Below are 13349 nucleotides of genomic sequence, written 5' to 3' on the forward strand. Positions count from 1 at the left end.
CGCGGATTTTAAATAAACCTCCAAGACGAATAATCAGAGTTAATTAAGGGCCTCCAACACGTACAAAGTAGGCACAACTGCAGGGTAAATATTTACGGCGTGTATGGATTACTTTAGAACAGGAATCTTCTTACGTACATGTAAGTGATCAAAGGCGACCACTTTAAGAAACTTCACAAGAAAGAAAAAATGCTATGCGGTTTGGGGTGAAAATGACTTTGTTACAAGTATGAAATCAGCAAAGTAAACATGTACAAAGTCGGAAGTAATAAGAATCTTCCTTCGTCGATAGTGTCATAACTTTAATACACATACATGTACAGTGTATGTGATAACATTTTATCAACTAGTTCGAGTTAAGCAGAATGAACTCTTCCTTTGCAATGCACATTTCTATCTCATGCTTCCCATACATAGCAGGAGATACTTTTACAATTCACAACAATGTCTGGAGTATTAAAAACAGTTTGTTTGTTGGGGGTGTTGGGTTGTTTGTTGGGCTGTTTGCTTGTTTTTGTCTGTTGGGTTGGGGTGTTTGTTTGGTTGTTTGTTCGTTTGTTAAATCTCCTGGGTTCGGGAAATCATTTTAACATGACAAAATATTTCCGAAAGTGCTAAATGTATTATTATGGATTTTAAAAATCATAATACATTCAACCCAAACTGGTAAATCTACACATATCTTGAAATGGCTTGAATTGTTGCCTCATATTTTGAGGTTGTCGCTGTACAGAACACCAAGTTCAGAAAAACAGGGAATCTTATAAAACCTAAGAGCTGAGGCAGAATCCTCCTGTCTTGCAGTCACTGTAATTTTTCTCACTGATCAAGGTTGTGAAAAATGGATTAAAACAAAATTTTCTGTTGTATCAATTTTTTTTCACAGGTGTACTCATCATGGATATTTTATAAGGCATGTGGCATGTTCAGATTCAAAAATCCGAGGAGACCCCTGCCGGGAGGTATAAATACTATTGCCCCTTTAAGGATAATGCATGCTTGTCATACAATTTTTTTGACAGCTTTACTCAACTCTTTGAACACTTCTTTGTAAATTGGCAAATACAGTTAATAAGCAAGTCAGATACCTGCAAACATCCTCATCATATGCTGTTTGTAAATGCGAAACAGACTTAGTGATAGCTTGGTTTAAACACAAGAATGGAGACGCATAAGACAACAACAAATTAATTTTTTTGTGCAGTACACAAAAAACAGCTACTTCCTGTCGATACGACCTCGCAACAAATTACAATCAATAGTGAAAAGGGGAAGTAAATAAATGATGCGGGTGCTCATGCCCCAATTCCTTATCAAATTTACAGCATCCAGCAAATTTCAGAATTTTTCGATTGATATTTCAATGAATTTAAACACTTCTTTCACATCAAATACTTTGAGGCCATGAGGTATCTGTTAAAATAGCTTCATTGATAGGTACACGATGAGCAATGTTCAAGCACAAGAGGACCATGAATAAGAGTTATTTGGTAGAAAAATGGTTACTGAATCACACCTGTCTACAGTCCTATAATTAATATCACTGAGGTAAGTAGCTATACAGGTACATATACGGATAATGTGTATACCAGGTCTTGTGATCACGGACTGAGCACCCAATCACATCCCTGTCCAAAACATGCAAAGTATGTCTGTCATTTAACCCTAAAACAGCCAGGTTATTTCTCCCCATCTCACACCCAGGGGGCTCCCACCCCCAACAACTCAGCTGTGCCAGGCCAATTTTTTTTTCAAACTTGGCATTTATGTACAGACACTCCTTATCACTACAAATGTGAAGTTTGAACTCACAACAGACATGGTTTTGTAGTTACTGTCATTTAAAGTTCATGGCTACACGCATGTGCACCAGTGCACATGCACATTTTTGGCTGACCTGTCTTGGGAGAGTGTTCCACTAAAATGGTACATTCGATTTTTGCAAAATAATGTTGAAATGATTTCAAAGTGTTACTCTAAAAACTCCTAACTCGAACTCCAGAAGAAAATGCACTGTGGTGATATCGGAAAAAAATATGGGGGGGGGGACAGATTCTGCCACGCCCACCACCACCACTTGGCTCTTTTAGGGTTAGAGTCACAATTGCCATATTCAGAACATGTTCTCTCACAAGTGCACTCCTCTCATACCAAGACACTTGTCCTCTCATACCAAGACACTTGTCCTCTCATACCAAGACACTTGTCCTCTCATACCAAGACACTTGTGCTATTTTGTGCCCATGTTAATGCAAATCAGTAGATGCATATAATGTGCCACCCATCGAATCCACAGATATATCACCTAGACATATCTATCACTCCTTTGTAAAGTCAATGATTCGAAGTTGAGTGCTGGAGGATTACAATAATGCACACAGTAATCCTGACATTACTTACTATTTGAAATATGTACCGTTGATGCATAACCAGGATTTAAGGTGAAAACCTTGTACATCTGACATGACATTAAGAGAAAGAAATTTTAGTTGGTTATACAATAATACACTATGCATATCTTTTAGTTATTGGAAGAATAGTGAGTAGAATGACAAATCTTGTTCAGTACATCACACAAACATGCATATCTGGCTAATTTGAACGAACAATTCCTTTGTTATGATAATTTATCAAGAGTAAGTTTTGTATTTCAAGTCTGGTCGATTTGCTACATCATGCATGATTCAATCACTAACCCAAGCCAAGGCTGCATCTGAATTTGTTGTCTAGAGCTAGGTCTAGGTCTTCACTCCATTAGAAATACACACAGATGCGCTGACAATAGCCGTAGCCATAGCTCTGCAAGCCTGTCTTGGACACAGCCCTAGTCAATGTATATGGGGCTCAATCCTCCACAGTATCAGAGGCTTCAATACCCAATGTGGACAATCCAACTTTCGTAACTGATATACATACTGTTTTGCCAACCCATAGGCCTTTAGTCTGGATACCAGACCCAATGATTCTGACTACTCTAAGAATCAAGGGTCAGGTATCAGCCAATGTCCACATGACCAAGACTGGAGGAGTTTCTCCAGTTTTCTGAAAATAGCTGAAATATTCCGAAGTCGTTCCGTCTATATTTGGCAAGTTCCGATGGTACCATTGATGTTAAGTTATTCCCAGCAAGGTAGGTAGGCTAGCTGTTGAACGTAAACTGCCGCAACTGAATGGCAGCTGTTGATCCTACAAAATTTGACTTTCCACTGAAATTGAAGGCGCCTTGACCGAAATGCCAGGTGAAATGCAGAATATAACTTTCTTCAACCAATGCAGGTTTTGTGCCTGAAACATGCTCTCAGTGGGGATACACTTGCAGTATTGCCCACTGGATATGGGAAAAGCCCCATTATTACGATGTTGCCACTGATGAAATCGAAAACACCCGGGCTTTCAACTTGTGACCCCTGACCCTTGCATCATATCTATTTATACATGTAGGTGATGCCTGGCCTAAGATTTTTTATCAAGACTTACCAGGGAATCTTTGAGCAGGGAACCAGACTAATAGGCCTTAGCCATACCTCCATTTCATGTTTATCCAAAGACCAAACTTTTTCAGAAGCAACAAAGCCCAATCCGACTTGAGTATGTGAGGCATATATTTTTTACTCAACTTTTAAGGGAATGTAGCTCAGCATGTTAAAATGAGTTTTTGCAATATTTTGTAGATCTTTATTTCACTATTACAACACATAGACATGAGAAGTACAATCAGCAATATCACATGGCAACAATTTCACATATGTTGTACATTTACACAAACTGGCCTCATGTTTCTAACCTGGCAGATGAAAAACCTCTTATTACATGCCAATGGTGTAGGACCGTCCATTGATGTTGTGTATAGGCATGGTGACTGGCTCAGATACACACCACTCATACCAAACATTTCGTGGAGTTGAGTTACGCCAGAAATGAACCACTAATTCCGACTTGGCAGTCACATGGACAGGTTCCTGAATAGAAAAAAACAAGTCAAAATTAGCACTGGAATTCCTTGGCTGTAAATCTAGAGATGAATCCACTTATATTCCTGTCCTTGTGTGCTGTAAGTCGACACCTGCTACTATTTTAGAACCGCTTCATATCAGAACAGCATCAATGCTAGCATTGATGTTTCATATTCTTATTCCAGAAGAAACAAGCACAATTTGTCTTTACTATTGTGTTTTACCGGCCCAGAATGATTGTGTGACAGGACAAGATAACCACGTCACGGTCGCCGTTAGACATATTAGTGAGTGTTCTGTGACATTGCATGCTTGCACTCACCCCTGCAGTGTTAAACAAGAAAATGCAGGGATCCTTATCAGCTAAGGTTAAAAGATTCTTTTGTCACCCTTAATTTCCCTCTGAAATATAAGCTAAAAAATCAAGTCAAAGATATAACAAAACAACTGTTGACTACAGTGATATGGGATGTGACATTTTGAAAGCCTGAGGGACTCATAGCACCTTCAGCTTTGCCTTAGCAGTAAGTATTACTTGGCGTTTAGTGTTGGGCACTGAGTCCTTCGGTTTTCAAAATATCACATCACACATACAGCAATCAACAATTGTTAAAATATCAAACAGATCTCCATGTTATCACACACACATACCTTCAAGGGGAAAAATATTGAGAACCAGCTGAACATTCCTTCAGAGAATGTCTTAGGGTTGGTACCTATTGATAAACAAATAACACTAATATAAGATTCCTGTTAAATAAGTAGGAAAGTAGGAAAAATTGTGAAGTTCCGTAATTAATGCATTTTTTTAAATCAGCAAGTTATTGGGGTCTGTTTGTATTGATCATTCCTTTCAAAACAAAATGAAAGGTTTATTTCCTTTATTAGTTTCACATGAAGAGATCTCTCCATCTTCAATCTCTCTTTTAAATTTGCACACCTAAGCAACTTTTCAGGCCAGTTTCATGATATAGAGTTAGAGGGAAAAGACTTTCAGGCATTCACATGATGACGGACACATTTAAAAATCACAAATCTTGTAATATCAGAAATTTCAGACAAATGTTCCATGATTTGGAGAATCAGAACACAGCTCAAAAACCTGCACAGTGCATGAGCATGCACCTTTTCAAACCCTCTTCCATGGCCAATGAAAACACTTACTCAAGATGATATCTTTGTAGAGTACTGTATCAAAATATCCAGCAAAGCCATGCACTTCTGCGTCGTCCTCCATGATGAAGCCGACTGATTTGTAGCGTGTATTGTCCAAACTGTTCTTATTGGGGTGGGTGAAGGTAAAGAGAGGTACAGAAGGAGCCAGACGGGTGACATTGTGGAGATGGACGACATAAGGAGTCTCAAAGTGGGCCTGAGGGAGAACCAGAGGATATACCAAACTTGACCAATGCGGAACACTCTCCCTGTCACCACTGGATATTTATGAGATCTGGTGCAATAAAATGATATGTATCACTTTGATATCATCACAAACAGGTAAAGGCATGGCAAAGTCTGAGCATTCCACTCATCATACAGAAGACTAACACGTTACTCTCTCATTCATCAAGGATTTCATTTCTCTTTCTGTGAAGAAATAGGACAGACAGTACACTCAAAGTAAATACTGATGCCATTCCATCAACTTTACAACACGCAGCAACAGAAAGACAGATTCCTTACATCTTGGTTCTTATCTTTATCCTTGCACAGGCGGACTTCATTGTAGAGTTTATGAGACATGATTGGGCTTAGATGAGATGTGTACGTACAAGGGATACTTATACAATCCTCTGTAAAAAAAGAAATTCAAGGATTTTCATTAAAATACTGACACCATTCAAACTGAACAGAGAGAAATGGCACAATTTTCCTTAGCAAAATCAAAATTTCATTTGAATAAGAAAGGTGCCAATCTGCTACACCTGCATCAAAGTTAACCATTTGGTGGCTGATTCTGTACACAGCACATTTCAATCTAGCTGAGGGTTCAGATGCATATTTTTGTGACAAAGAGTCAAAGACAAAGAAACAAAGAGTCAAATCAGGACCTGTCAAATTACCCACAAGGCATCCTAGCAATAAACCACCATCTTACCTTTCAGAAATGGCTGTGCTCCATCTAGACATTCAGGGGACAGCTCATTATCACCAAATGCTCCAAGAAGTTCACTGACAATGATATCTGCCTTGACAGGTGCCTCCCAATCTCTCATATCACTTTGCACTATGGTCACATTATCTCCCCATTTCTCCTCTTTCAGAGTAAACAGTCTGGAGAGAATTCGGTAGATCAAATGTTAATGAAATCTGACTGGTCTAGTCCCAGCACCTTCCTTTGTAAAATATTCATGATGAAATATATGACAGTTTGTTATCGCCTTCTCCTTTTTTAGCCAGTGAAAGGGAAGGGGTGGGACAAAGTATCTACCTTCCTAACTATCACAGGTGAAAATCTAACATAAACCATGCCAAGAGCTGATGAATGAAATTAAAGGATGATTAAGGAAGGATGAAACATGAACCTCCTTCTAAATGTATTCAACACTCACGTTACAGCTGCGTTGGGGTTCTTCTCAACAGCGTACACTTCAATCTTTCTGTCGGCTTGCTCAGCTGCTTTGAGAGAAGCAGTGACAAGAGGTCCCCTGCCTGCCCCAAGCACCATGACTACACTACAGGGAAAAAAATGAAACAGTAAGAGTATAGTGCCACATACTTTTGAGCTTGCTTTCAAGAAACACATTCCGTTTTAGCAGTGGGGTTCTATTTTTCAATTTCAGGCACTTGAATCATCCTGAAGAACCCAGGATGATTAAGGATATCAAATCGGAGGACAAGTATTATGACATGTTTGTGAATAGAGCATTAAATTTGGAACCTAGTGTCTTTAAATGAATGGCCTAAAATGTGACGCTTTCTTGTAGGTATCAAAGAAATATTTGAAGGTTCAACATTTGGAATCTCACACCACCAGCACTTACGAAATCTTGGTGTCCTTTTCACTGTCTGGTACCCTGTCTTTGAGTGCCTGAAATACAGCCTTCTGGTAGCTAGTGTATTTGACTGGATCCTTCTCAAATATTTCATAGGTTTGGGATTCCAGATTGTCAGCCAATGGCTGAAAACAAAACACACAAAAACAAATTGAAACAAAGCTGCAACTTCAGTCACGTTTCTTATTTTTTACATCACATCACTTTTACAAATGAAATGTATACATTTATACATTTTTATCAGTTCTGTTTACTATAAGAATACATGGATCCATTAAAGTTCTGCTCACTTGTTGCCACTGTGCAAAACAAGTCCAGTTGCTCATCCAAAATCCAAGAATCAAATCCTCGATAGTCTTCCACCCCCGTCAATTTAGCACGATCATGACGTTCAAGACAATAACGCATGTAACGATATTGACGTACATGTACTGTACAATGCATGGAAATACACAATCACACTGCAACTGAAGTGCAATAGTGCCTATTCGCCCCTATTCATCATAGCGTTAATTTTGACGAGTGAAGGGTTTCTACTGCTACTCATGCAGCTTCAATGCACAAACAGCGGAATGCCAGCGACACATTTCTAATGCACGCATTACGAGGCCGGCTCTGGACTAGCTTACATAGAGTTGAATACACAACTGTATGATTTCGTACCTAGGAGTTGGAAATCGTAAAAATCATGGTCTGGATCAGACAGTCGTGAACAGACTAAACAAATCGTAAAAATTACGCCTAAATCGTACAAGTTGGCATCTCTGCATGTAGCAGTGGAGAGAAGCATGTGTTTTTTCCACATGTGCAGTAGGTCGGGCTAGCTGGATTGGTGGGGGATGTGGAGGCAGGATGTAAGCCTTTGCATTCTGGATGCCTAGGATATCTCCACTGCTTTGAAGTATTTTTGATGTTTAAGGCATACCTGCAATGGGCACTGTAGATAGTCTTCATATCCCTTGGCAAAGGCTTCCACACCTGTCAGAGGTTGTTGATTCTGGAAGAGATGGTCCATGTACTGTTGGTAGGCTCTTATACCTTTGTCTGGATGACGATTGATACCTGTAATCATCATCTGTACGTCAAGCTGGAGAAAAATGACATGATGCAATAAATCATGGCAACTTTATTCTATTGACTGAATATGGGACCGTCAAAAAGACTGTCCAAGCCTGATTACCTGACATCCATCTACGGACATATAGTCAGTATCAACTGATACACACAGGAGAGTGGTCATGCCTGACCAAAATAGGTGCAAAATATCACCATTTGTTTGCATTTTCACTAAAGATTTACATGTACATGGCCCAACGACTTATACGTTGTATAGGGCTTCCATAACATGAGATCTGTGACATCAGCTGAGTAACTCAAAATCTTCTACATAAATTTTACACCTGTTGATTAACTTAAATACATAATCCAAGTTGCACAAACACATCCTGTTTTGAAGACACGGTAATCCATATATCAAGGTACCTACTCTGAATAACTTATGGGCTAGTTGTTGGTGGGCCTTGGAGAGCACTGGATAACCTTTCTTGTTGGTCAAGAACAGCGTAGTTGAGAATATAGCACACTTCAGTGGTTCACCGAGCCATCGATTGATAACAGACTGGGCAGGTAGATCTGCAGAAATCTCCAGAGCTGAAGTCAAAGACAAATACACCATAATGAGACATTACAAATTGAATCCAGTCTCCTCGAGTTGCAAGGTGAAGATAATGAAGTGCTATACATGAACAAGCCGGGAACCAATCAAAACCAGTGAAATTCTATGCTGTTCTAACAGGTGGTCTGCTTTGGCCAAACCAAAGTCGTCTGTGATCGACAATGGACAAATTTTGAATGAGGTAATGGAATCATTTAGCTGTCTAGTAATTGAACTAAAATGATTTCACAACTTCATATGTTGTTCTACTGAAATGCTTGGTCATGTACATGTAAGCAATAAAAAGTCAGTGTGGAAGTCCAATATGTACATCCCGACATGTACTACCTTAAAGTAGACCTCTGAAAAATCTAAAGACTACCCTAAACCACTAGGCCTTCCAAAATCCTCCATTTTGGGGGATTATGCACAAACTTCATTCATTCATTCTTTATTTCCGCCTAATTATATACAGTAAATTTATGACAAGAAGGGAAAAGGTTGTGGATGGGATCCCATAGAAGCAGTGCTTGTCGAGTAGGATCCCCTTTGGAGGTTTTTTTGGGGGGGTTTGGGAACATCATGTTGGTTGCTGGGCTGAAACTGTTTTTTTTTGGCAGAGTCGACTAACACCTTTACTTTTGCCATGAACAAAGCAGACATGTGCCTTTGTTTTAAAACATTGCAGGTCAGGATTGTGTAATTTATGACCAGCAGCAGTGAACAATAGAACACACTGTCCTTGGGTACATGTATATTGTCAACGGTATACTAAGCAACCGTATGCACTACTATGTGACCGATTTTTAGTACTTCATTAACCATTCATCCTCAATCCTCCAAAACCAACCAGAGGATTTTGGAGGATTGAGGTGGGTTAGGGTTAAAAGCCACAATTCCATTAGTGTTAGGATTTTACTACATACCTACACCTAGTCTCTTGTGGTGATGGCAAACCCTACGTAGTGTGTTCCACCAATGCCAGGGATCCTGGCTGGTTGGTACAATGTCACTGTCCTCCATGACATTGTTACTGCCACTAGACTGTTGCTTGGTGTCATTCTCAACAAGGTCATCAGTCAGGCGAGATGGAGCAACCATCGGGACTTGAATCCACACCTTTTTGATCAAAAGGTACAAGCCGGATGTTCAGATTTGTAGTATTTAATGTTGTAATAACCAAAAAGAGCAACTTTTTTTTGTACAGAGACTGAATAATGCATAGAAGATTTGCACTTTGTGCGAAAGTTTGCACACCATCTCTTCAGGGCAAAGATTCCAAATGGAACTAACTGGATGATCATTTGCTTCTGAGAAGATTACCTTGGTACTCCTTGGAGGAATGAAAACAGGGTAATAAGTCAAACCCCAAAGTGTTTTGAGGGTCTGGTAAAACAAGGGTCAACGATACCTACCTGATGGTTGCTGTGGCCCTGCATATGGCTTAGCAAACAGCGTCCAAGATTGGCACATTTGCTGTTACTCAGAGGAACCAAGACAGCAGGCACACTGAGATGAGCTGCATAAGCCAGTTCCTGCTTCAAGGCAGCCTGTGAGTTCTTGCGAGTTATTTCATCATCTGAATCTAGTTGTAACCATGGTGACAACTTGCCTACAACAAGAGAACTCCAATCTGTAGACACAAAGCAAACGGAATAAGTTAATGCTTCAAACCCAAATCCTCTGGGAAAACTAACACTCACACAAATATTTTATGATTATCCTTCAGCACTATTCCAAAGTAGCATTACAGTCTCCTGAAGATGCTACAAGGAAGCCAGGATGATGTTTATTTGCTTTGCTTTAGTTTACTCATATAAGACAATAATGTGATCACATTTGATAATTCAATATCTTTAAGGTATCTGAAATATGAGTAACGTCATACCTTGGCTTGAGAGAAAGAGATCCGACCTAGCAAATGCTCCTTGTCTGTCCTTGGCTTTACCTTCCAGGAATTCACGCTTAAACCGTGGGTGAACTAGAGGCATTGCTGCAAAGTCAAACCTGCCAATATGTGTACAATATCAGATACTAAAACATTTTATCATAACTAGGACGAGTGGAAGCAAATATCGGTGACATTGCACATATGTGAGTTACTAGAGTGTGTTGATACTGGAAGGAAAGGTAAGCAAGGCATTTTGGCATTTCTGTTAAACATTCAAAGAAACAGGGTCAATATACCCCCGGCGCTGAACGTCCTTTTTTCAAAGTGCTCCTGAACACTTTAGCGACCCTGTTGCCTCCATTTCAACCAGACCAAAGGCAGTTTTCCGCGATCAAAGTGGTTTTGACAAGTCTTGCTGGTGGAGTTCTTCGCTTGGAAACCAGAGTAGGAAAGTGAATTCATCACACCACACTTTATTTCTTAAATCGAAATAAAATACCCAAACCCCATGCCCTGCCTGGAGATTACATTGAATCTGATACCATTGTTCTCAATCAGCGACGACTCCTTGCGACCCAGGGCAGGGTGTTTTCAGGGTCAAACAAACCCTAAAATGTAGTTGGCACAATTTGCCTTTTGGGTCCCTTTTGCATTCCATCTCTTTTAGGGATGGACATCCTGAATGTCTAGCAGTTACCTGTACTTGTGCAACATTGAATGTCAAATGATGAAAAGTAATCAACTTCACACCAGTGATTACTTTGTGATCTGCCAATCTTAGTATGGTAGGCCTGATGCACTATTTGCCAATAATTCTACCATCAATGATCAACTAATAATCCTTTTTCGAGTCAACTTCGACCCAAATCTGGACACTGAGTTCTTTAAATTCACGTGAATGTAACAACTTGAACTTCCCTTACTAAAACCACTGTTGCTATACCTTGTGATTCGGGGCAAGCTTTTGCTTAGTTACACAAGGGACGCCTTGCAACAATACACTGTTCTCAGTGGATAAGAAGGGCAGAAAGGAACCAGTCCATTCCAGAGATGGTGGTCGCTATGCAAAAGCTTGCCCTGAATCACGAGGTATAGCAACAGTGTCTTCAGTCTGGGGAATTAAAATCGTTATGTTTATGTGCAGTCAGATAACTCAGTGTACCAGATTTTATTCAAGTTTAACTCGCAAATGGCTTATTACCTTTTCTTTACAACTATAATGTTACCTCGCGGGTTCGGAAGATTTTTTTCAAAAAAGGGAAGTAAAGTCAGCATGAGTGTAGATTTCACTGGATGGAAGGACATGACCAAGGCAAATATACAATGTGATGTGCCTAATCATGCTTATCAACCGATCACGCAAAACAAGTAATATGCCTCATTGCTGTTCAGCGCAACCTTTGAAAGTGCACCACAAATTTCAAATTTGCACAACTTGCACAATTTTCCTTGCTTAATTTATAGTACATTCCGCATATTTGAAATCTGAGCGCAATCTTTGAACGTGCGCAATTTTTGTGCCTCGAACAGTGTGATTTTAAAGGGAGTCACGATGGTTGGCGTTCGACCAGGCCCGGCTGCGGCAGGCAGGCAGGCAACCGGCAGCGCTGGGATTTTCTATTCCCTTTGAAGTCTTCAACTATCTGGCATCAGTCAAGCTGGGGGTAAAGGCTAGGATTCCCATACAAACCAGTAGTTTGGGGGGTCATTTCAAAATCCTTATTTTCTCTGATTATTATTGATTTTGTCTGGGATCCCACATTTTGTTTTATTGCAGATATATTTCCAATTCATGTATGGCTCTGAGAATTTTCCAAATTAAATGTCTACATGGGAATTTAAAAATAGCTCTTGTGAGGAATTTTTTTCAGAGGGAAAAAAGTCAAAATGAAATGTTGAGAGGAGAATTTAACTGCCCTCACATGGCAATATTCGTCAAAATGCTTGAACGGTGAAATTTCTTGCAGGCGGCTGGCCGGCGGGCAGCCAGGTGGCCGGCGTGACGTACCATGGCACACTGTACACGCAACACATCATGCACCAAACAGACCCAACAAAATTGTGCAGAAGCTGATGTCAGTTTCTTATGTACGACTGTTGCCTGTGGCTCATATTCACAAAATTTCAATTGCTGGGAGCAATTTTAATGGCAATCATGGCAATATCTGTGGTTGTGCAAAATTTAATAGGACCTTTTTAAATTTGTGTATTTTCAGAGATTGCGCTCAACACTGCTAATAGTACTGCATCATGGGTGATATTGCACAATGGTAGAAAGACACTGTGGGAAGGAAAAAGGAGTAAACATTGCCCGATTTTCCATCCCACACTGTCTTCCAACCATAGTGCAAAATCACTCATTCGGTGTCAGAGGTCACATGGATGAGGCTTAAATGGATAAAACACCACGAAAATTATCATGATGGATTTAACCTCGGTTACTTCCTGAACAGTAAGGCACTACTTCGGAGCTGTGCCTTACTGTTCAGGAAGTAGGCCCAACAAACGATTTTAATTTAGGCCTTCATGTTTTTAGGTGAAATGCCAAGCGTCCCCATTAGTGTCGGAAATAGACACGGTCCGGTAAAGAGAGCATCCCAAACATGTCAATTAATTTGGGCTCTCACGGTAACAGTAAAAGTACGCTTCAACTCTTCGTAATCGCTCAAAATGAGCATGAAAATATTATTTTGAAGATTCACGATAAAATGTAAATCTTAACCATACCCTGCAACCGAAGCCAATTGCGTGGAAGACGATATGTCAGGGACACAATGCAAGTCTCGACCACAAGACACATGTTGCTGGCCCGCCATGTTGAAGTTAAAGGACCGTTCCACTATCAATCAGAAGGT

General features: G+C 40.0%; 1 protein-coding gene across 1 annotated transcript; it reads right to left on the reverse strand.

Annotated features, from left to right (window-relative positions):
• Positions 1-277: 277 nt before the first annotated feature.
• Positions 278-13341, reverse strand: prmt5 (protein arginine methyltransferase 5). The gene is made up of 13 exons (XM_022226500.2): positions 13222-13341; positions 10492-10610; positions 10019-10236; positions 9530-9722; positions 8436-8599; positions 7875-8036; positions 6938-7074; positions 6506-6628; positions 6052-6227; positions 5637-5746; positions 5118-5325; positions 4605-4669; positions 278-3959 (listed from the first exon to the last, which is right to left on the reverse strand). The coding sequence occupies exons 1-13, from the start codon at positions 13308-13310 to the stop codon at positions 3807-3809; spliced, it is 1917 nt and encodes a 638-aa protein (XP_022082192.1). The 5' UTR covers positions 13311-13341; the 3' UTR covers positions 278-3806.
• Between the last annotated feature and the right edge of the window lie 8 nt (positions 13342-13349).

This window comes from Acanthaster planci, unplaced genomic scaffold, assembly GCF_054643075.1.
Source record: "Acanthaster planci isolate LZ-2023a unplaced genomic scaffold, COTS_SCS Contig5, whole genome shotgun sequence".
NCBI lineage: Eukaryota > Metazoa > Echinodermata > Asteroidea > Valvatida > Acanthasteridae > Acanthaster > Acanthaster planci.